The sequence below is a fragment of the Musca vetustissima genome, unplaced genomic scaffold (assembly GCF_032173495.1).
Source record: "Musca vetustissima isolate MV318-11 ecotype Yass unplaced genomic scaffold, APGP_CSIRO_Mvet_v1 utg4863, whole genome shotgun sequence".
In the NCBI taxonomy this organism is placed as follows: domain Eukaryota; kingdom Metazoa; phylum Arthropoda; class Insecta; order Diptera; family Muscidae; genus Musca; species Musca vetustissima.
This window is the reverse complement of record NW_026877816.1, coordinates 93,711-117,657: the sequence shown is the minus strand read 5'-3', so window position 1 is coordinate 117,657 and position 23,947 is coordinate 93,711. Positions and strand designations below refer to the sequence as shown.

General features: G+C 33.7%; 2 protein-coding genes across 2 annotated transcripts; both read left to right on the top strand.

Moving 5' to 3' along the window:
• The first annotated feature begins 489 nt into the window (after positions 1-489).
• On the top strand, positions 490-3,681 carry LOC133322484 (uncharacterized). The gene is made up of 4 exons (XM_061531478.1): positions 490-641; positions 730-2,751; positions 3,009-3,175; positions 3,232-3,681. The coding sequence occupies exons 1-4, from the start codon at positions 500-502 to the stop codon at positions 3,679-3,681; spliced, it is 2,781 nt and encodes a 926-aa protein (XP_061387462.1). The 5' UTR covers positions 490-499.
• Positions 3,682-7,633: 3,952 nt separating this feature from the next.
• Positions 7,634-21,730, top strand: LOC133322483 (vesicle-associated membrane protein-associated protein B). The gene is made up of 6 exons (XM_061531477.1): positions 7,634-7,746; positions 18,180-18,332; positions 18,411-18,526; positions 18,599-18,754; positions 19,982-20,089; positions 21,573-21,730. The coding sequence occupies exons 1-6, from the start codon at positions 7,674-7,676 to the stop codon at positions 21,720-21,722; spliced, it is 756 nt and encodes a 251-aa protein (XP_061387461.1). The 5' UTR covers positions 7,634-7,673; the 3' UTR covers positions 21,723-21,730.
• The last annotated feature ends 2,217 nt before the right edge of the window (positions 21,731-23,947 follow it).

Genomic DNA, 23,947 nt, shown 5'->3' with positions numbered 1-23,947 from the left:
TCGAAAATCCGACATGTAGTACATATGCATTCCTTCTGGTGCATCCAAATATATTATTTTGGAAAATTATAAATGCTCTGTTCCAGAACCTGCAGGAACTTTCAATTAACCAACTTTTTTCAAATTCACCTTTAGCAATTTAAAAAGATTTACCATTTTTTAGTACCAAAATGTGAGATTCCTTTCCAAATTCGGATACACTTCGCATAACGTAGTATTTTCATCAAATTTAAAGGGGAAGATTTCAAAACACCTCAGAATTTATCATATCACCCAACCACTTAATAAATATTTGTGATGCTTGCAAAAAGAACCTCTTAATACGAATACTTGGCAACCCTATTATGCCGGGAAGGAAGTTGTTTACATGTGCCAAAAACAGAAAACATTTTGCAAATTTTTGCATCAAACAACAAAAAAGGAGGTCCTTTGGAATTTAAAACGAAATTTTGCGCTTAGAACATCAAACATTGCCAAAGGTCGATAAGAAATCTAACAAATGCGCGATCTATTCAGGACATTGGAAAAATTAAAAAGTGAAACAGTCATGGAATATTGTGAAGAATTTAATGGCATCAAATCGGTGTTGGAACATTGTAACAAACATGTCAAGCCATTCAATAAAGTCTATTTTCGAGGAGGTAAGTCGTTCGGTCGGCCAGGAGGGTGGGTGTTTTCCTCGAAGATGGACATATCTTGATAATAAATATTGATTTTATTTCATTCAAGGTAATGAGGCATTCATAAATGAATTGGTGAGACGTTTACAAGAATATTTAACCGAGGCTGGATTGGTGGATAAAGAAACGAAGAAACCCTTGCCGGAAAAGGGACATATTATGAGGAAAATATTAATGTTTCTCATGTTCAATACAGATGCCACATATAAATATGATTTACGTAGTGATCAAAATATTGTCCATGTCTTGGAAATATGTCCATTGCTGCCGAAATTTATGCTCGTCACCTTGGTGTGGGAGCTATATTTGGATCAATATTTTAATGAGATGTTATCCTATGCACCATGTTGGTTTTCATTTCAATATTTTGAACCAGCCACAGATTCTCTAAAATATATCGATGATGCCTTTGAGGTCCTGGCCAAAGTTGAACAACTTCTAAAGGCAATATTTATATCAATCACTCGTTCGGAACTGAGAATAATGGATAGTGTGGATACACGGATAATTTATAATAAACTATATGATTATGCCATGAATCTATTGCGGCTCTTTTATACTCCCGATGCTGAGAAATTTAAAAATTTCAGTAAGAAAAAAATGTATAAATATTCAGGGTTTGCCTTGAAGCATTTGCTGCAAATGGTCCTCTACGCATTTGATGTCTATGAAAATGGGGATTTAGCAAATCCCGCGGAAGATTGGCCGGAATATGATATTTGTCAACAGCCATGTAAGAAGGTAAATGGCAATGTTTCCACAGCGGAAAGTAAAGAGTTAAAGGAACAGCAAATGAAAATAATTACCGCCCTTCTAAATGCTCTACAAAACAATGTGCTGCTGGTGAAAATTGATATTTTCATATATTGGGTTGAAATCGATATAAATGATAAACAAACCCTACAAGAGGTGGTGGGTGAAATGGCATATCGCGTGGGCGAGAGAATGTTGAAAAATAAAACCTTTGGTCATGATGTCCAACAGCAGCTGAAGGTCATTGAAATACGTCCCCGAACTTTGGAAGAAACTGTACAAGAGGCTCGTATTGGCGACATACTCAATGCTCTCGATGATCAATCACTTGACTATAAAGTTCGACGAGCCTGGTTTAATGAACTCATCAACCGCACTGTTGTGGCTCTCGGCAACGATGAATGTCTGCAAACGATTAAACAAAACATTAAACTAATGTCCGTGGAAAATTGCAAACAAATATTAGATTTTATAAAATTGGAAATAATACGCAATCATAACGAAGATTTAAATGATTCGAATATTGACACCAAACCGAATATAGAAAATATGGATATTGATCCGGAGGATTATGAAGAACTGTCCGAGCTAGTTCTCTTGGCAATGGAAAATTTCAATGAAGATCACATTCTCGATATACTCAACTACCAATGTAAACTCTTTGGTTATGAATCGACGCTGTTTGCACGTTCCGATATCACCAATCGTAGTACAGAATTCTTTAATAAATGTGCTGCAGCCGACACAAGTGAATTTGATATGCAACAATTTCTTCTACTCACCTTTGAACAGGCGCAATTGTTGTGGCAAAATTTCTTTGAATGTGCATGCCACAATCTGCAGCACATCAGCAATTATGTCAAGGCCGTAAAACGTTGTCGCCCCTTATCCAATAATTATTTCCGACCTCAATTAATGGCAGCCTTCAATGATTTATCATGTCTGGAGCAGCGTTATTTCCCTGCCCTGCTATGTGAAATATATTTTACACTCTATTACCCGGATAATAAAACGGAATTCCTAAAGCAAATCATCCACAAACAAGTTAATCAATTTTTGGATAATCAACAATTTACCTATCTACTGCCATTGGTGAAATGTTTGAATTTAATTAATTCCTACGGGGAATCACAATCGAATAAACCATTGAATTTTGGTGAAATAACTGCTCCGGTACTGCTGATGGCTGCACAAATTATGGATAAGGCGCGTTGGGATTTGATAACTTATACAGATGTACGAGATGAAATTGTGCGAGAATGTATTCAATTTATCCAGAAGACATCGAAGAAATTTCTACCAAATGCCACGGAGAAGGGTAAGAGAGGAGGGGTTTTCTATCACAAAATTTAATAATTAACAAGAAAAAAATCGAGTTAATTTCGGTAGGTTTCTATGTATTTTTTTATTATAGTATGATTTAATACTAAATAAGAAAATTTGCACTAATTTCGGTGGGGTCGAACTATTTACTCCCTTCACTCTGACAGACATTGAAAATATCTTAAATCGATCCAGACTTTTTTAAATTGTATTCTATTTTATTTGTAAATCACCCTATTTTCTTCTCCCCAGATCGCAAATGGATAACCAAAGTCATTAAGGATTCATATAAACCCTTAACACAATACTATTTTCAAAAATATTCAATGACACCCGATCAAATACCCATAGAATTTGATCGTTTTCTAATACGGCTGGATATCGAGGATAAATCCGAAGCGGAAATGTTTCTCATTATTGTAAGTAAGACTAAAAATTTCTCAAATAATGAATAACAACAAAAATCTTTTTCCAGAACTACGTCCGCTGTACCATGAAAGAAACCGAATGGCTGGCACGCAGCGAACGTCTTCTGCCACACATTTCCGATGTTATGATCATCTTGAGCGGTGTCGTTAATGAAACTGAAAATCCCAATGCCATTAATAATTATCGTCATTGTTTGGCCAACTATGCAAATATTGTCCAACGATTTTTGCTACCCCAAATCGAAGATGATAATAAGGCAATTGAAAAGTTGGAAATTAAAGTGTTGAAAATTATCTCCTCAGCACCGGAACAAATCTATGAGGAGACATTCATGAGTTTTGAATCGCTGCTATTGGATATAGTACGTAAATGTGGACGACCCTTAGAGGAGAGTATTTCGAAGAATATACAGAAATATGTGGACACCATGAAGGAGTGCAGTGCCAAGCAAATATTTTTGGATAAATTCAAGGCATTGGTGGTGGAAATGTCTTAAGGATAGTAAGAGGGGACAGTCGGAAAAAAACATTCAACTCAAATGTAGCGTTTTAATACTATCTAATAGAGTAGAGTTCCAGTTCCTTGGTAAATAAATACTACGTATTTATTGTTTTTTTTTCAGATTCCAAGTTTTTACACATTCTCACATGTAATCGATCGTATAGTATTTATTAGATGTACTTTTAATAAAAGTATTTGAATTTTTGCTTGTTTTTTTGTTATATACTCATAAATTAAGAGTGTATTATTTTAAAATTTAATATTTATTTAGGCCAATGAGAAACTTAAAGATAAGCAGGCGCAAATCGAGAATTAAAATCGGGGCCTAAGTAATAGGATAAAAATGGTGTGTCCGGAAGCCATGTTTCATCGAGATCCAATCGATTGTGATTACCTCAGGAGGGAATGCGTTGGCACGAAATACAGGTCCTAAGACAATTATAAAATATGAGTTTTTCGAAGGTCCAATAATCCGAAGCGAGATTTGCTCCTATCATACACATCCATCGAATTAAAGTTAGTTATCTCCAAAGCTAAACCATTTAAAGCCTTTGAGCCAGAGATGTCGATGTACAAGTGGTTGGTGTAATTCACGTTGTTGAGCAGGTTGTAATTAATCCAAAAACGAGGATAGGCATTAGTGTGACATTCAAAATACCTCAAATCGATAGGGACTTTTTTATGAGGGTCTATGCCACGGTAGGGAGCTACCAGAAGAAAATTAAATACCAAAACTTGGACCAATATATCTCGTTTTCAATACCAAACATCCTAACAGAAATATCAATGTGGGTGCAAAATTTACAATATATATTTTATTCTGATATTAAATAAACACTGCCTACAGTGTTTACAATTTAGCAGTTTTTAAAGTAACTGACTATTCATCCATAATGCATTTTATTACGCCATACGCAATATAATTTCATTGCAATTCTGTCAAAATGTAACTGTAGTGGCAACCCTTTTTTCGAAAAAAAAACTACGAATATCAACAAAAGAGAGCGATAACAAAAACAATAATACTGGGAAATTTCTGCAAATGGGATTTGTTCATCCCTTTTTTATTTTACGCTCCCATTTATGCATTTATCGAATGTTTGCCTTTCTCATTTCTGCATTGGAGTGAAAGAGACAAAATGATAAACACATTAGAGAAATAGGAGAACGTGAAGAACATGCTTGCCATATTGCATTGTACGGGCAAAATGTCGAAAAGAAGATAATTTCCAGATTGATGATAATAGCACATTTACATTGTACCGTTAACCCAGTGGGTTTTATATTGTCAATACCATAGCTTATATGTCAAATAAATCCTCATAAAGTAGGTTAATCAGGTCAACGTTATAATGTACATGACGTTTTAAGATTCAGATTACCCACGTCAGCCCTTATAAAAATGTTCTATTTTTCTATGGCTCTTAAAAAATATTCTTTAAAAAAAATTCACGCCTATATGACCTTTGACAACATATTCCTTTAAAAATCCACGTGTACAGATTCCCACAAGGACGAAGGATATGTCTAAATCCGGACGAATTTAGAGCCTTGGAATTAATAGTTGCCGGCGAAAGCATCAACAACACACATACGAAATATACAAACAACACCACAAGTATACATATTATACTCACGTGATGTTAAACACAAATAAAAAGGTAAATATTCACTTGACAGGTTTATTGGGTTCTAATTTGGTGATGGGGGTTCTATTAATTTGATAGATATGCGTACATTTCGAAGGAAGTTATTTTCATTTAAATTTTGAAAGCAGAAAACGGTAAAAAACCCAGAAAAAATGGAAACATATGCCTGCATGAGGCTACTTTGTATAATTATGCCATGACATATATCTTTTAAAAATATTCTTTAAAAAATCGTAGCTATAAATAGAGCCTGGAAAAAATAATCTTTTTTAGAGCCATGAAAATATATTCTTTAAAAAAATCCACGCCTTAAAAATATGTTCTTAAAAAAATGACGAATTTATAGAGCTCTGAAAATAAATTCGTAAAAAAATCCACGCATTTACAGAGCCTTGAGAATATATTCTTAAAAATCCACGCCTTTATATATTCTTAAAAAAATCCAAGCCTTTGTAGAGCCTTGAAAAAATATTATTAAAAAAATCCACGCCTTTATAGAGCCTTGAAAATATATCATTAAAAAAAATCCACGACTTTACAGAGCCCTGAAAATAAATTCGTAAAAAATCCACGCTTTTACAGAGCCTTGAGAATATATTCTTAAAATATCCACGTCTTTATAGAGTCTTGAAAATATATTCTTAAAAAAATACACGCCTTTATAGAGCCTTGAAATATATTCTTAAAAAAAATCCAAGCCTTTATAGAGCCTTGAAAATATATTATTAAAAAATCCACGCCTTTATAGAGCTTTGAAAATTTATTCATAAAAAAATCCAGAGCCTTCAAAATATAATCTTAAAAAACCACGCCTTTCAAAATCTTATATAGAGTCTTTCAAAATTCACGCCTTATATAGAGCCTTTCAAAATCCACGTCTTATATAGAGCCTTTCAAAATCCACCCTTATATAGAGCCTTTAAAAATCTAGGCCTTACATAGACCCTTTAAAAATCCACGCCTTATATAGAGCCTTTAAAAATCCACGCCTTATATAGAGCCTTTCAAAATCCACGCCTTATATAGAGCCTTTAAAAATCCACGCCTTATATAGAGCCTTTAAAAATCCACGCCTTATATAGAGAGTTTAAAAATCCACCCCTTATATGGAGCCTTTAAAAATCCACGCCATATATGGAGCCTTTAAAAATCCACGGCTTATACAGAATCTTTAAAAATCCACGCCTTGTACAGAGCCTTTAAAAAGTCACGCCTTATATAGACCTTTTAAAAATCCACGTCATATATACAGCCTTTCAAAATCCACGCCTTATATTGAGCTTTTAAAAATCCACGCCTTGTATAGAGCCTTTAAAAATCCATGTTTATATGGCCCATGAAAAATATTCATTAAAAATTCATGCCTATATGGCCCTGCATGTACATTACAACTTTTTATCGGGTTAACCTACTTTATGAGGACTTATTTGACATATAAACAATGGAAATTTAAACCCACCGAGTTAACAAAATCTAGTACAATGTAAACATTATATAAATCATTGAAATATATTATTTAAAAAATCCTGAAAAATCTTAAATGTAAACGCCCTGTTATATTTTATTTCAAATTTTAACGTTAATTTTTAATGTCAAAAAAAAAAATACTGGTAAAATTCTCACTGAAGTGCCATTGCACCATTTTCGTTGCACAACGGCAACTCTGGCTGTCAATCGTCATCGTGTCATCGTTCATCGTCAACTGAGAAGGAAGGTTCGCAAAAATTTTTTTTCACACAAATATTCAGGAAAAATATCCTGAGGAAGTTTTCTTCTGTGTGTGTGTTTCGAAAAGAAAAATTTCACAAAAAAAAATAATAGAAAAACGAAGAAATTCTCGATTAATCACTGTTTTGTGCTAGCTTTTTAATTTATTTTGTTGTTTTTCCCCAAAAAAAAACGCAGAGAGTTTGATACTCGCCTTGCAGAAACAGCAAAAAAACGAAAAACGGAAAGAAAAAAACGCCGGCGTGAGAAAAAGAAGAAATTACAAATCGGTCGACATAATTTTTGCGTTCCGAACATAAAAGAAAAAAATTCCCGTGCAGTCATCATCGAAAGCGAAGGTTGGTTGGCAAAAAAAAAAGCAAAAGAAATATCGAACAAGAAGAAGAACAAGACAAGCAAAAAAAGAATTATAAAAGAAGGCTGAAGAGAAGAAGTACACAGAAGTAGCAACGAAAACGAAAGAAAAAACTGTCGCTTTTTTAATTAAATTCTTTTTTGCAAAAACGAAAAAGAAAAATACAACAACAAATTTCAAAATTTGTTGAGTGGAAGTTCCAAAAAACAAGGCAACAATCAACAGCAGCAGCAGAGTTAGCCGAAAATCACAAACATGGCTGTATTCACAGAGGCCCAGTTAAAAGCAAAGCTGATCATTGACCCACCAAGCGAACTGCGCTTCCGTGGTAAGTAAATTAATGTTTGTTGTTGTTGTTGTTGGTGTTGTAATAATAATTATTACATACATTCATCCGACAACAGCCACCCAATAATAATTTGTTCATACATATATATTTATTGTTAGTAAGGAAGGAAGGCAGGAAGAAATAAGAAGAGGAAGCAGGCAAAAAACGAAATGGCTAATAATGAGGAGCGGGCCTAGCCATACAAGAAACAAAAAAATGAAAAAAAAAACATGTATGAGTGTGTGCGTGCATGCATTAGGAATGCCTGAATTTCCGCGAAAATGAGTAACCGTTTGTTTTTCCTTTTTTTGTGTGACGGAACTTGTGATGAACACCACGACTGTGAAAAAGGGATTTCCCTTTTATTTCGAGTGTGACACTATCTGCCAGGTTTATTTTTGAGAATGTGCGTATGCTTGGATGATTGTTGCTTTGTCTCCCCCCATGCATACACACGTTTTGTTATGTGTCGTCGTCGTTTGGATATATTTCATTTTGCTCTATATGGTTTTTAGCCAAAAATAATTTGTGTGTGGTTTCATAAAAATTGCCTTGGCTAGATTTAGAAGTGGATGATGTTTTGGTGGTCAGTCATCGTGATGATGAGTGTTCCCCGTTTGTTTTTTTATTTAGTCAAAAACTAAAAATTTACAAAATTTTCTTGTGTTATTTTTTTATCAAGAAATCTTGGTGGTCTTCGCACTTTAAACTGTTTTCGGATTTTTGCTTTGTAGCAACATTCTGTTGCTATTGTTTGATAAACAATTACAAAAAAGAAAACTGAAAATTGCAAATCATTTTTTCAATTTTTTCCTTTTCCCAATTGCTTTCGGTTTCCATTATTATTACCTATGTTGTTTGTTTTTGTTTTATTATTATTTGCAATCTCTGGCTAAAAGCGAACTTTGACATTCTTCCATTCCATTGTTGTCCCCTCCCCCCTTCCAACACACACACAATGTGATTGTCATAATTTTTATCAAGTGGCGATGGTGTTGAGGTGTTGATGATGTTCTTGGTGCGGCTGGTGCTGCTACTACTACCAACTTTGGTTATTTTTATATGACATTGATTGTTTGTGTTCGAGAAGTGATAAGCGGCGACGGCGTCCAAATGGTGCAATTTTATATGGACTACATGGACTATTTTAAAGTTATAGCACATAAAATTACTAATTAATAATAAGTTATTGATAAAAAAATACCTATTGCTTGTGACTTTTTTTCAAATATGGTGAATATATCATGGCATGTCTTCGTTTCCTTCGTCAACTTTTACGCTATTTATTTTAGGCTTTCAAAAGATTAGTCGCACCATCAGTTCTGAGTCATGTTATATGTCTGCTCTTCATTTAATTTATTTCAATTGTTAATGGTTGACAAACATACATACAGTTTGTCAAGATAATAATTTCGATGTTAAAAATTGTGTATTAGAACCGATGTTAGTAAATTGTGGGCAATAGGATGTGGTCTCTTCTCGCCGAGGAGGTACCACTCTAGATATATCGCCAAAATATTGCTTAGAGTTGCGCCATTTGCATGCAGGCAGGACAAGTTCGAAGGTGGGCAATACCGATCCAGGTTTAGGCATACCCCCTTATAACGGTGCCCACATTTTCCGAAATTTGGAGATTTATTAGCGCGTTTTTCCAACGATTTTGCTCTAATTTAGTACATTAACTTCGTAGGGAGGATGTTAATGCTGCCAAGCTTAGCATTCTTTTTTCCCTGGACGCCCTGGACTTCCTGTGATTTTCTTATCTGAGGGGAAGGTCCAAATTTGTTATGTATAATGGAGTTAGATCAGATTCTTTGCCCCTTTTTTATCGGGGGTTCCACAAGGATCTGTTTTAGGGCCACTACTATTCATACTCTATGTAAATGATCTGCCAATGCACACACAACTTGATGAATGTAAAACCTATTAGTTTGCAGATATATTTTTACTTTTTAGTGGTTATCCTACTTTAAACCAAATATGTCAAGCCAGCATAAAAAACTGCCTTCAAAATATTTTTATATGGACTAACAGAAATTCATTAAGCATTAACATGTCTAAGAGTAAGGCTTTTCTATTTCGTCCCTCTAATCGTGTATTCCCTGAGTTCGATGTATTTATACAACATAACAGGATTCAGTTTTTGGACAGAATAAATTGTCTCGGCGTTATCATTGATAGTTAGCTTTCTTTCAGTCACCACATTGAAGCATTACCGGGTCAGATTTTATCTTAGTTACGTAGAATTTATGCTTCTAACTTATATCTACACTTTCATGTAAGGTATATAGTAGCTCATGCTTTACTAATGTCGCAGGTAAACTATGGACTTAAAGTTATTACAGGCGCAGTGGGCTTACATCTGAATACATTAAAGCGTCTCGTCAATGCAATAACTCGAAAAATATTCCTAGAAGAAATCGTGTATCGAACAATGTCAAGAAATTTGTTGGATGCACGTTTAATAAATATATATACCTTCGAAATTTGTTGTTATTTCACAAGATAGTTAAAAGTACAAAACCGACTTCATTATATAGAGCCTTCCATTTTTTCCACTCTTTCAGAAATCCAAGAATATGGAAGAACTTATTTGGAAGATCATTTTTAGTTCGAAAAGCACGTACGTGGAATTGCTTACCATTGGAGTTGCGAATTTTCTCTCATTCTGTGTAATTATACTGCATATTTTTACTTTGTCTTCTTAATAGAACTTATATCGGCTTTTAAACGGCATTTGCCAAATGTCGGTATTGTTGTTGTTGTTGTAGCAGCCCTTCACAATGGGCTATATTTTTACAACCGAAATGGTTGTAATTTGGAATTCCATATAATGTTTTTACTAAAATGATCACTTTTTCGGTTAGCCCCCATATAAAGTTACTCAAAAATCTTCTTTTGTGTTTTTATTAGATACCAAATGTCTGGAGGTATTCTTCTTCCTTTAGGAGAGCTGGAGGTCTCCTTCTTCCTGTGGAAGAGCTGCAGCTTTTTATGGAAGAAGTGGAGGTATTCTTCTTCCTATAGGATAGCTGTAGGTATTCTTTGTCCTGTGGAAAAATGCTGGATATATCATAATAGAATTTTATTTCTTTTGAAATCAAGTGGACTCTAAATGTGTAAAGCTTCTACGATACTATTCTCCATTGAGACATTAGACTTGAGTACATTGTTATTATTTATAATTGGATACTTTCAAATTGTACACTTTTTTATTCCAGTTGTCATTTCAACTCCTCAAAGAAATTATTACTATTCCATTTTAATTTCCAATTTCTTGATATGATAATTATTGTGTACGGCAGTATTCAATTTTCTTCTTCATCGTCTGCTTTGTTACATAATCACAATTATATAATTATTTTATGTGTAGCTCTTTTTTTCATTTTATGATCTTCTAAGGCTTCCCTCCTATATCTATTGTATAACCCAGACACACACACACACGAAATTGTAAAAATATTGATTATTTCGTGTTTCTTTTTTTCTTCTTCTTCACACTCTTGTTTTACTATGCCTTTAAAAAATGTGCACCACGAAACATAATCATAATAATAATGAGGATAAACTTTGTAACTTAATTCTTTTGGAATTGTGTGTAAAGTAAGGTATCATCCTCATTGTGCCGGTATACCAACACCATCTTGTATCATCCGTCATCGCACTTCTTACCATACCATCAACGATGAAACCGCCACCATAATAATGATACAAACTATACTAAACTAAAAAAATTGCTTGTGGCCACCAAAAAGACTATGAAATTTAATTAAACAGAGTGTCTATAGACATTCACACCTTACCATCTTGTTAGCCACCTTCATGAGGTGTTGCTTGGATGTTGTGTTGAAAGCGAGCGAATCACAAATTTGTTGTTTGTGGCTCACCCAGATTTTACAGATGTCCTTGTCCAAATGTTGTAGAAGAAAATTGTCATAAACTTCCACACCATTTGCTGTTTCTTTGAATTTGACCACAATCTTGTTAGCAACAGCCAACCAACCACCTGTTTGAACTTTTGTCTTCAATATTTTCTTGGAATATTTTGAATTTTATTTTTGAAGGTATTGATTACAGTTTGTAGATGATTTCTTTGTTTGAATGGAGTAAATTTTAGGATAATACATGAAATTGAAATTCACAGTATTTAAAGTATTTATATGGATGAAAAATGGCTATTGAAGGAGGATCAAGATGAAAAATAGCTAAAGGCTATAGAACATCCTTTCAAATAAATTTTATATATAGCACGAATTTTCGAATGCCTTGGACGTTATTCTAAATTTCCAGCCTCTGGATCTTTTAGCAAGTTGCAAGCAAAAAATCTTTCTTATACAAAGCTCAAGAAGTTCAGTAGTTCATACCGAAGCGTTTAGTGTACATCAGATCCGTGTATATCAGAATCTCCTAATCAAAGTTCTCTAATGTAAGGAATTTCGTGGATGTCCAAAATCTGTTCCTCATAGGAAGCCCAAAAAAGACCTGCTTTTCAGGAAGAGCAAAGAGGTATTTTCACCGAAAACCACGATCAGAAAATATTTAGTCTTAATTGACAGCCATCGTTGGAGTATGCTTGGGTCATTTCGAAATGTAGACCCGATTGATTTGGAGACCTTTTTTATCAGTCGCCACGTCAGTGAAAATCACAAGGTATTTTCAAAGGAGGTCAGACCAATATGTCTTCTGAATGTCTTCTCATATAAAATCAGATGATCTGATTAAATGACAATGAGGTCATGTTTTTACCGAAGAAGACTAGGAGGGATTAAAGCGTTCTCAAAAGATACTAGGTGGAAACCTAAATCTTCCTGTCTTATAAGACTAAGCATTTTTTAAAAATAACTTATTTTTCAGTACCATACTAAATATTTATACCCTTTACCCACTGTCCTACAAGGTATTATGTCTTTGTGAATATGTTTGTAACAGGCAAAAAGAAACGAGATAGACACATGGTTCCTTTTGAGAATATGCATAGAATCACTTTTTAAGCCGATTTATGCATGTCCGTCCGTCCGTCTGTCCATGTTAAATTGTAAACAACGTACAGGTCGCTTTAAGATCCGAATTGGATGAAATTTGGTACAGCTCATTTATTTGGCCCAAGGACGAACCCTATTGAAATTGGGAAAAATCGGTTCAGATTTAGATATAGCTTCCATATATATTTTCGTCCGATTTAAGGTAAATGGTGCACCAAAGTCTCATTATATCCTTCGATTTGCACAGAATTTGGCATAGCATAATGAATTGAGTCTAGAATGATGAGTGGTAAGTTTCGGGAAAATCGGTTCAGATTTAGATATATCTCCCATATATATTTTGGTCAGATTTTAGGTAAATGGTGCACCAAAGTCCATTTATATCCTTCGATTTGTACAAAATTTGGCATAGCATAATGAATTGAGTCTAGAATGATGAGTTGTAAGTTTCGGGAAAATCGGTCCAGATTTAAATATAGCTCCCGTATATATATTTTCGTAAGGTTTTAAGTAAATGGCGCAACAAACTCCTAATATTTGTCCGATTAACACGAAATTTTGCACATAGTATAAAGTGAGACTTGAATGACGTTATTGCGTTTTGTTGAAATTGGTGCAGATGCAGCCATAGCTTCCATACGTATTACGAACGGGTATCTGATTGAAATTAAATTTTGAAAAGTGCGGCTTGCCGAATAGTGTGTATCAAATTGGCTATAAATCGTTTTCGTAAATTTGTACCATGGTGCGCAGACGACTCTAAATCTTCCCGGATGAAATTAAATTTATCATTGGTTGCAGAAACACATGAGTATTTTCCTTCGAGGGAATATTGACATGTAGTCGGCCCAGTCCGATTTTACTACTTTCCTTACTGTTTTTCTTTTCTTATGGGGTCAGCGTACTTTTCATAGAATATTTGATGCATTGAAGGATCTCTTCTCATAACAGATAAGAGGGCATTTTCATAAAAAGCCTGAATTTTCATTTCTTAGAAGACTAAAACCCCGCATACAGATGGCAAACAAAGCTTCTCACAGATGATCTGTTTCTTATGAAATCATCAGAATTGCTTCCAAAGGATGACTAAAATACGTGTATTTTTTTTTTGCTTCATCATCCCACTCTTAAATACATTGTTTTGATTTACGATAATTTTTCACACGATGAATATTTGCATACCTAATAAAATAACTTTCACTTTTTTGCAAGTTTAAGAGAATTTCTAGCGCATGCATAACCTTTTTTACAGTAATGATTTTTAATTTTTTATTTCTTTATTTTGGTATATGAATATGGCTGGTTGGCAGGCAGCAGAACATTATGATATGAATGAATTGCTTTATTTCGCATACGAGTATATTCCATGGTGAATGCGGCGGTGGCGTGTGGTGCCTCCTTTTGTTTTTCTTGTCATAACTCTCTCTTTCTCTCTTGCTTTCCATGTGTCTCCTTAAGCCTATTCTGTCTGCCCCCTGTGTATTTGTAACACAGTTATACTAATCTAACGAAATAACTAACAACCTAACCTAATGTAGTACCATCACCCACCCACCTACTAACCACCCACTCACTCAAAATAGTTTAACCTCAGACAAACGTTTTCATGTTAATATTGCATGCATGAATATTTCTCATTTGGGTCGTTGTGTTTTTTTTTTGTTTTTGCGAAGTATTCTTAGTTTTTTTTTTTTTAAGTTGCTTGTCGCCTGACTATGTGTGCAGGGGTGTTGTTTGGTGGGTGGTTTGTGGGTCTATGGCGGCAGTTGCTCCCCCATTTGCTTGTTTGTAATTTGCAAAAAAATATATTGAAGATGTCACGAATGTAAAAAATTAACGCATTCGTTGTTTTATTCTAAAATCTTTTAAAGAAATGTAAACTATTTATTAGTGGGGAATGTATGGCAATGTCCGCCGAGGGGTAAGGCAGGGAAGACTATAGTTTCGGATCTCGCCACTGATCCTCATCAGTTCCCTTAGTTTTTTGTTGGGATATTCTCCCCAGAAGCTATTAATAGCTTCTTTACAAAAATAAATAGTTGTTTTTTATAAAAACAACAAACTGGGATTAAGCCTGACTATTTTGCAAAAACAAAATACAAATGGTATCCCAAAATAACCCGCCAACACTACTGAAATGTAAACAAAATATGATTTTTTTATTAAACAAAATCTTAAAATTACCAAATAAAAGATTTGCCTTTTTGTTTTTTTTTTTTTTGGTTTCATTGCTAAATGAATACCCATACGTCACCAATCGACGACAATTCCGCATGCCACTCACCCTCTGTGCTTTCTTGTGTTTGTCTAAATCAAAAGAATGACGTGTTCTCCTCCCGGTATTGTGTTTTGTGGAATTCAGTTCAATTTTTATTCTTGCTGGCGGTTTTGTGTTTAGGTTTTTCTCTTTTTTTTGTTATTTTTAGCCATTTGTTGTTTTTTCCCAATAGTTGACTAAACTTTTGGTCTTGTTTTTTTCTGTGTCTTTTATTTATTTTTTTTAGTTTCTGGGCCTTAGACATTTTCACGCTTTTTGTGTGTAATTCGTTCGTTCGTTCATTCAATCAGTCAGTCACTTGCTCAATTCATTCATTCATTGTAAACTTGTCCCACTTTTCCATCAAGTGGTTCTTTTGTGTGTTTCGGAAATGAAGGACATACTTTAGTTTTGTTTTTGAGTATCATTTTTGTTGTTGTTGTTGCCATTCAGCAAAGGCAGCCGAAGAAAACGACGGCGACGATGAAGTGTTTTTTTGTTGTTGGTTCTTGTTTTTCGGAATGTCTGTGAGAGGAATGAGGAAGGTTGTGGCGGATAGGTATTTTAACATCTATTTGCAACCAAAATGGCATCAATTCTAATGCAAATTGAGTTAAGTAATACAATTTAGATAAATGAATGGTTTTCTTTTCTTTGGTCGGGTGAGCTATTAAATTAAATTCATACTTTATGGCTTTCACATTTCATAATTTGGAAGATGTGAAGATACTTCAGAAAGAATGATGTTTGGAAATATATTCCATTCATAAAATATAAGCAGAAGGCCTTCTTATAGAAGAGCAGAAGGTCTTCTCATAGAAGAGAAGAATGTCTTCTCATAGAAGACCAGAAAGTCTTCTCATAGAAGAGCAGAAGGTCTTCTCATAGAAGAGCAGAATGTCTTCTCATAGAAGAGCAGAAGGTCTTCTCATAGAAGAGCAGAAGGTCTTCTCATAGAAGAGCAGAAGGTCTTCTCATAGAAGAGCAGAAGGTCTTCTCATAGAAGAGCAGAAGGTCTTCTCATAGAAGAGCAGAAGGTCTTCTCATAGAAGAGCAGAAGGTCTTCTCATAGAAGAGCAGAAGGTCTTCTCATAGAAGAGCAGAAGGTCTTCTCATAGAAGAGCAGAAGGTCTTCTCATAGAAGAGCAGAAGGTCTTCTCATAGAAGACCACAAAGTCTTCTCATAGAAGACCAGAAAGTCTTCACATAGAATACCAAAAAGTCTTCTCATAGAAGACCAGAAAGTCTTCATACAAAACTAGTAGGGTTTACTATGGAAGACCAGAGGGTTTCTTCATACAAGGTCCATAATAAAATACCCAGCAATTGTTCTCATAGCTGCCCAGATGTTTTCCTCATAGAGGACCAAAAGTTCTTGTCATAGAGGACCAGAAATTCTTGATATAGAATTTCAGAAGGTGTTCCCTTAGTATGCCAAAACGTCTTCATATTAAAGACCAGAAGGTTCTCTTAAAAAAGACCGAATTTGGTATTTTTAATTTTTATACCCTTCACCACACTGTGGTACAGGGTATTATGTCTTTGTGCATATGTTTGTAACAGGCAAAAGGAAACGAGATAGACACATGGTTCCTTTTGAGAATATGCATAGAATCACTTTCTAAGTCGATTTTTGCATGTCCGTCCGTCCGTCTGTCCGTACGTCTGTCTGTCCATGTTAAATTGTAAACAAAGTGCAGGTCGCATTTATGATCCGAATTGGATGAAATTTGGCATAGGTCACTTATTCGGCCCAAGGACGAACCCTATTGAAATTGGGAAAAATCGGTTCAGATTTAGATATAGCTCTCATATATATATTTAACCGATCTAATGTAAACGGTCCCTATATATCTTTCGATTTGCACGAAATTTGGTACAGCCTAATCATTTAAGTATAGAATGATGTCTGCCAAGTTTCGTGAAAATCGGTCCAGATTTAGATATAGCTCCCATATATAGTTTCGTCCGATTTCATGTAAATGGTGCCCCAAAGTCCCTATATATCTTTCGATTTGCACGAAATTTAGCATAACGTACTGAATTGAGCCTAGAATTATGTCTGCCAAGTTTCGAGAAAATCGGTCCTGATTTAGATATAGCTTCCATATATAGTTTCGTCCGATTTCATGTAAATGGTGCCCCAAAGTCCCTATATATCCTTCGATTTGCACGAAATTTGGCATAGCGAAATGGATTAGGTCTAGATTGATGTGTGTTAAGTTTGCTGAAAATCGGTTCAGATTTAGATATAGCTCCCATATATATTTTCGTCCGATTTAAGATAAATGGTGTACCAAAGTCCCTATATATCTTTCGATTTGCACGAAATTTGGCATAGCGTAATGAATTAGGTCTAGAATAATGTGTGTTAAGTTTCCTGAAAATCGGTTTGGATTTAAATATAGCTCCTATATAAATTTTCGTCCGATTTAATGTAATAGTGTACCGGTTCAGATTTTGATAGAGCTTCTATATATATTTTCTCCCGAGTTTTGGTAATTTTGTCCCATTGTAAGAAGCAACCCTATATCTGAACAAATGAAAAATTTAGTATAGGTTGCAGAATTCGACGTCTGTTAGCATTCATCTGTTGAATAACCCAAAGTGGTGAAGGGTATCATATAGTCGGCCCCGCCCGACTTTACTACTTTCCTTACTGGTTGTTCATGGGGTAGTAATTCTTCCAAAAATATGGATAAAAAAACTTGGGGTTGCTCTTCATATTTGGTATTACCGAAATGGCTCTAATTTGATGGTGTGGCAAATCTTCTTATCTAAAAATGTTCAGAATCGTCGGTATACTTTTTGAGGATTTCAGAGACATTTTTCAATCGAAATGACACTATATTTATATTTTTAGTTCTTATTGGACGTTAAATCTTTTTTTTTTTATCAAAAAATATAAATATCGTTTGATCTATAGGATTGCCTTCATATATAAATATCATGTTCGTTTATAGGTATTTTGATTGGCCTAGGAGAATTTCAATATAAGTGTATGTAATTGGGTATTTTGTTTTCTCCGATAAATCTTAGGTATTTTGAATGTGCACCTCATATTAGAGGGTATATAAAAAGTAGGGCCCAACCACCGAACTTCCTTGTTTACATTTTTAATTTGCCTATTTGCTATACTTTTCTTCAAAATAATAATAATGCCATTTATTTCTTCTTTTATTCCCCCACCACAGGTCCATTTACTAAACAAGTGATAACCACATTAAATTTAACTAATCCTTCGGATCGTAGTATTTTATTTAAAATAAAAACAACCGCTCCCAAACGTTACTGTGTACGTCCAAATTTTGGCGTTATTCGAGCACATGAATCAGCTTCGGTTGAAAGTGAGTATAATACATTTCATTTGAATATGAATCAAACGTATTAATAACTAATAATTTTTTTCTTTCATTCTTTTTCAGTTTGCTTACAGCCCTTCAATTTTGATCCATTTGAAAAGAACAAACACAAGTTTATGGTCCAAAGTGTTTTATTGCCAGAAAATGAAGACGAGGATAGCTCGACCTTTTTCAATATTGTAAATATATATTTTATTGATTAATGTTTGTTTTTGTTTTATTAATATAATATTGTTGTGTGTTTTTTTTAGTGGAAGGAGTTGCCACCAGAAAATTTCATGGATGCCAAATTGAAGTGTGTCTTTGAAATACCACAGGAAGATAATCGTGGTGATGCATCAGCTGCTGCTAAAGTTGTCAAACCTGAGCAATCATCCTCACCTCCACAAGTTAAAAATGAAGAAAAGGTAAATTGAAAAATGAGAACATATACAATTTAAATCTATATTACTTTTACAAAAAGTTCAGATGGCTTCGAAAGCAATGTGTGGAAAATTTAATTGATATTTTTTATGATTTTAAAAATCTGGTAAAGGGATAGATAGACATAGAACAGCAGAAGGTCTTCTCATAGAAGAGCAGAAGGTCTTCTCATAGAAGAGCAGAATGTCTTCTCATAGAAGAGCACAGAAGGCCTTCTCATAGAAGGGCACAGAAGGTCTTCTCATAGAAGAGAACAGAAGGTCTTCTCATAGAAGAGCACAGAAGGTCTTCTCATAGAAGAGCACAGAAGGTCTTCTCATAGAAGAGCACAGAAGGTCTTCTCATAGAAGAGCACAGAAGGTCTTCTCATAGAAGAGCAGAAGGTCTTTTCAGGACATTTATGGCATGTGTTACTTTTTTATTTTGATCCATTTTGTTGTAATTCGGTCACTTTTTACTGTCTTCTATTTGCACATGGATGATCTTTTAATAGAAGACCAGAAGGTGATTTCATAGAATTCCAGAAGGTTTTTAAATCAATTATTTATTTGTTTTTACTACAACTTAAAGGACTGTAACTGTTTTAAAAATTTAATCTTTTAATTTAAGTTGGTCTCATAGCCAACCAAGTTTTTCTAGAAGCCCGGAAACTCTTCTCATAGAAGAACATATTTCCAATGAAGCACAAAAGTTCTTTACAAACAACAGAAGGTCTTCCCAAAGAAAACAAACAGAAGGTCTGAACATAAGATCTTCTCGTAGTAGGCCAGTAGTTGTTATCTAATCAGGACAGAAGTCTCCTCATGGAGGAATAGAAATTCTTACCATGATTAACAAGGGACTATAAGGATTATCGCAACAATTTTGAGAATATGAATTGTAGATTCTCCACAAATATTTTCTCGACACATTCACGGCGAGAAGCGTGAATGTGTTTAAAAATCGGTTCAATATGATGGCTCAATGAGAGTATATTATTGTCACAGAAGACAAACATTGTTAAATATAATTGAACAAATTTCGAGGTATCGATTTACTTAATACTATCTAGACGTGTAGATTTGTATGTGTTATGTTTACATTTATTCTATGCTAAATAGATTCAACAAAAAATCAATTTATTTATTTATATATTTTCTTTTAAATTGAAAATTCTATTAATGCTAAAATATAATTTATCTGTATTTATATGTCTTTTTTATTTATTTCAGCAGACTTCAGTTATGGATACTTCTGAACAATCAGAATCGCTGACGAATGAACTCAAACAGTTGCGTGAGGAGAACAGTAAATTGAGAAAAGAAATTGTTAATCTGAAGGTAAGATAATTAAGGTCAACATTTTGAAAACCAAAATTAAAAAAGTAGTAAAGTCGTACTTTAAACCTGAACCGATTTTCACGAAATTTTACACACATCACTCTAGACTTAATTCAGTACGCTATGCCAAATTTCGTGCAAATCGAAAGATAATTATTAGGCACTTTGGTGCACCATTTACATAAAATCGGACAAAAATATATATGGGAGCTATATCTAAATCTGAACCGATTTTCCCGAAACTCACCACTCATCATTCTAAACATAAATTCAGTACCCTATGCCAAATTTCGTGCTAATTGATATAAAGGGACTTTGGTGCACCATTTATCATAAATCGGTCGAAAATATGTATGGGAGCTATATCTAAATCTGAACCGATTTGCACGAAATTTTACACACATCGTTCTAGACTGAATTCAGTAAGCTATGCAAAATCTCGTGCAAATCGAAGGATATAAAGGGACTTTGGTGCACTGTTTACATTAAATCGGACGAAAATATATATGGGAGTTATATCTAAATTTGAACCGATGTTTCCCAATTTCAATAGGGTTCGTCCTTGGGCCAAATAAATGAACTGTGCCAAATTTCATCCAATTCGAATCAAAAATGGTACTGTTGATATATATATATATATATATATATAGGATAGTCTAACTATAACAACTTATCGTAGCTTCTCTATAAAGGTCGGGATCCTTTTGGGTATTTTGAAAATCCCAGCTGAATTGATGTGGCTGAAATATTATAGAATTCATACGATATTGTTGTAATGTCTCCATCTGTAGTTCTAGATAACTCCTGGTGTGTCTGGGTGGGGCTTTGGCATCGACATCGGTTGTGCAGATGAACGCTCATAACACCAGTAGACAGTTTTTAGTGCAGGCATTTCATACTTCATCAATAACAGGATAGTACATCCATACCCATACATTATGATATCTATGCCTTCCGATGGTTGTGGAATATCAGAAAGGTAGAATTTGAAAACCTCCGTAAAAATCACACCACTTTGGGGACCTATCTCCTTTAATATAGCGGTCTTCAATCGGTTGATCTTTTCTATGTCATCGAACCAATTTTGCCTTTTTAACGATATCAATGAAGGCCTTAGTTGCATTTTCAGTGTTTGGTTATTTTGAAGGTCCTAGGTCTTTGTCATTTCGGGACAGAGTATAAACAATCTCCTCCTGTCAAAAATATGGAATATTCAGAGCTCATAATTATAATTCTCCTTAAATGCCACAATGTGGCAAACACATACTTCCATGTTTGAAAATATCTCCAATATAACAGTTTCCGCCATATGAGGTATTTTGCGCTTTGAGCAGTAATTTGGCATTTCAGATAGTAGAATAACTCACAGGGGTCCATACAATTTTCAAAATTACACCAATGTAATGGGTGGATTTTATTTTTAATAATTAAATTTTCATTTCAAACCATTATTAATTGATTTTATTCTTCTATTTTTATATAGGAACAAGTGATTCGAATTCGATCCACAGTACCCACGGTACGTGAACCCTTTACCCCTGGTATGGCTGAAAGGCAAATTCCCATGTTCTATATAGCGCTCGCTTTTGCCGCTGCAATCTTTGGTATTCTATTCGGCAAATTTATACTCTGAACAACTAATTAGAGAGAACTACAAACAAAAACAACAACAGCAACAACAAACAACAAAAGTGTTATGTTTTTCTTTTTGTCTTTTGCTAGCAGTTCAGAAAAAAAAAACAACAAAAAAAGATTACAAAAAAAAAACAACAAAGCTGCATATTATATAATACACGAAAACTATGAAAAACAACAATAACAAAACAAAAAACTATAAAAGTAAAAAAAAATACAAGAAAAATATAATAAGAAAAACAACAACTAAAACAATCTCTGCAAAACAAATGTGAATTCGTCAAATTCGTTTAGAGAAAGAGCAAAAAGAAAAAGGCGGCAAATATATTGCATAATAATAAATAAAAAATAAACAACAAAAAAATTAAAATTCTTAATCATAAAAAAATCAGCAAATAGCAATCAGGATATTGCTTGTAAAGGAAAGATGAAAAAAATGAAACTAAATTCTCATATTGTATTTGCAAAAGGTTTAGTTTTGCCATTTTTGTTTTTTTAAATTTCATTCAATTACCACTGCTGCTGCCGCTTTTTCCATATATATGTTTTGTTTCTATGTTTTGTTTTTTGTTAACTTTTTAGAAGCTCTCTACCTCCAAAAAACAAATCTCTTAATATCTTTATGTATTTAATTTCCCAGTTGATCATGAATTCTCCATTCATTTTCCGTTTTATCCACAAGCATTTATTCTAGAGTTATTTCCGTTCAATTACAAAAAACAATAAAACTTGAGCTTAACAGAAAAAACACAACCACAACAACTATGAACTAATTAAAAAACAACAACATAAGCTAAATAATTAAATGTTATCATAACAGAAAAAAAAGCAACAACAAGAATCAAAGCAAAATATCCAGCCAGTCAGTCAGTAAACCACCTGCAACATAAAATTTAAATTGTTTTAATTCAAAGCATTTTTTGTAGGCTGCTGCTTGAACGTTCTTCATCCTCACTGTGCATCCATATTTGGTGAAGGTATCAAACCATATACTCACTCACAGATGTTTATATGGAGCTATAAATTTAGGGGGACAATTTTGATTGATTTTTTATAAAGTTATAGATCTTTAAAGGATTTTTTTTGAATGGGCTTTTTTTTTAAGTTTCCACCCACCGTTCTCACCATACCCTTTTTGGTGAAGGTGTCAAACTCGTAGACATTTCCATGAAGCTATGCACTTTGGGATATTTGGATTTAAAAATATTAATATTGGAAAAGTGGAATGGCCCTACTCATAGAGGTTAATTTGTAGCTTTGCATTTTTGATTTTTAAAATAATGGGTCTTTAATTTTTTTTTTTTTTTTTTTTGGGAAAGTAGGGTTCCTTTACTTATTTTTTGTTAGTTTCCAGCCAATTAGATTTCCAAAAATTGTTAGGTCAAACCGAACTAGTTTTTTTTAACTTATTTAAAAAAAGTTAGGTTATGTCCGAATTGAAAAATATTGATTTTTAATAATAATGAATTTATTGGAATTATTTTTAACAAACCCTTAAAAAATTGGATCTACTAGGTCATTCTGACCTCATTTTTTTACAAATATAAAAAATAAGGTTATGTCTGAATTTGAAAAAAATAGTGATTGTTCTAATTTTAGAGCCAATTTGTTTTTTAAACCAACTGATCATTTTCGCTCAGGTTCCAGACACTCCACACATTGCAATTAAAAAAATGATGGTTCGGTTCAAGTTGAGAAATTATTGCCTGTCACATCCTCAGAAATTAAATAATGCCTTCCCCTCAGATTCTAGCTCCTCTCCAAACATTGCAAATATAAAAAAAGTATGCTTAGATCCGCATTGTTTATACAAACATACAAAAGTATGGTTATGTCATACTGACCTCATTTTTTACCAATGTAAAAAGTAAGGTTAGGTCTGAATTGATAAATTATGTTTTCCAACCCAAACGTTAGCAATCTCAAAAAAGTGAGGTTATGTCCGAACCGGAAATTAATGCTTGTCTCTGCCTTAGAAGCATTTTTTCTAATTTTTTTATTTTATTAATTTAAAAATCAAGCAATACGCTCTCCTAAATTTTTAGCTCCACACTGAAACCATTGAATCATGTTCGAACAGCACGCTTAAAAAGGGGGTTTTTGGAATGTTATTGTTTACAAACTCAATTCTCAATATTTTTTTATTTTTGTTTAATTTTAAGTTTTATTGCACTATTTTTTAAATCCATAAATATATACATCTATGTTTAGGGTGTGTTTTTT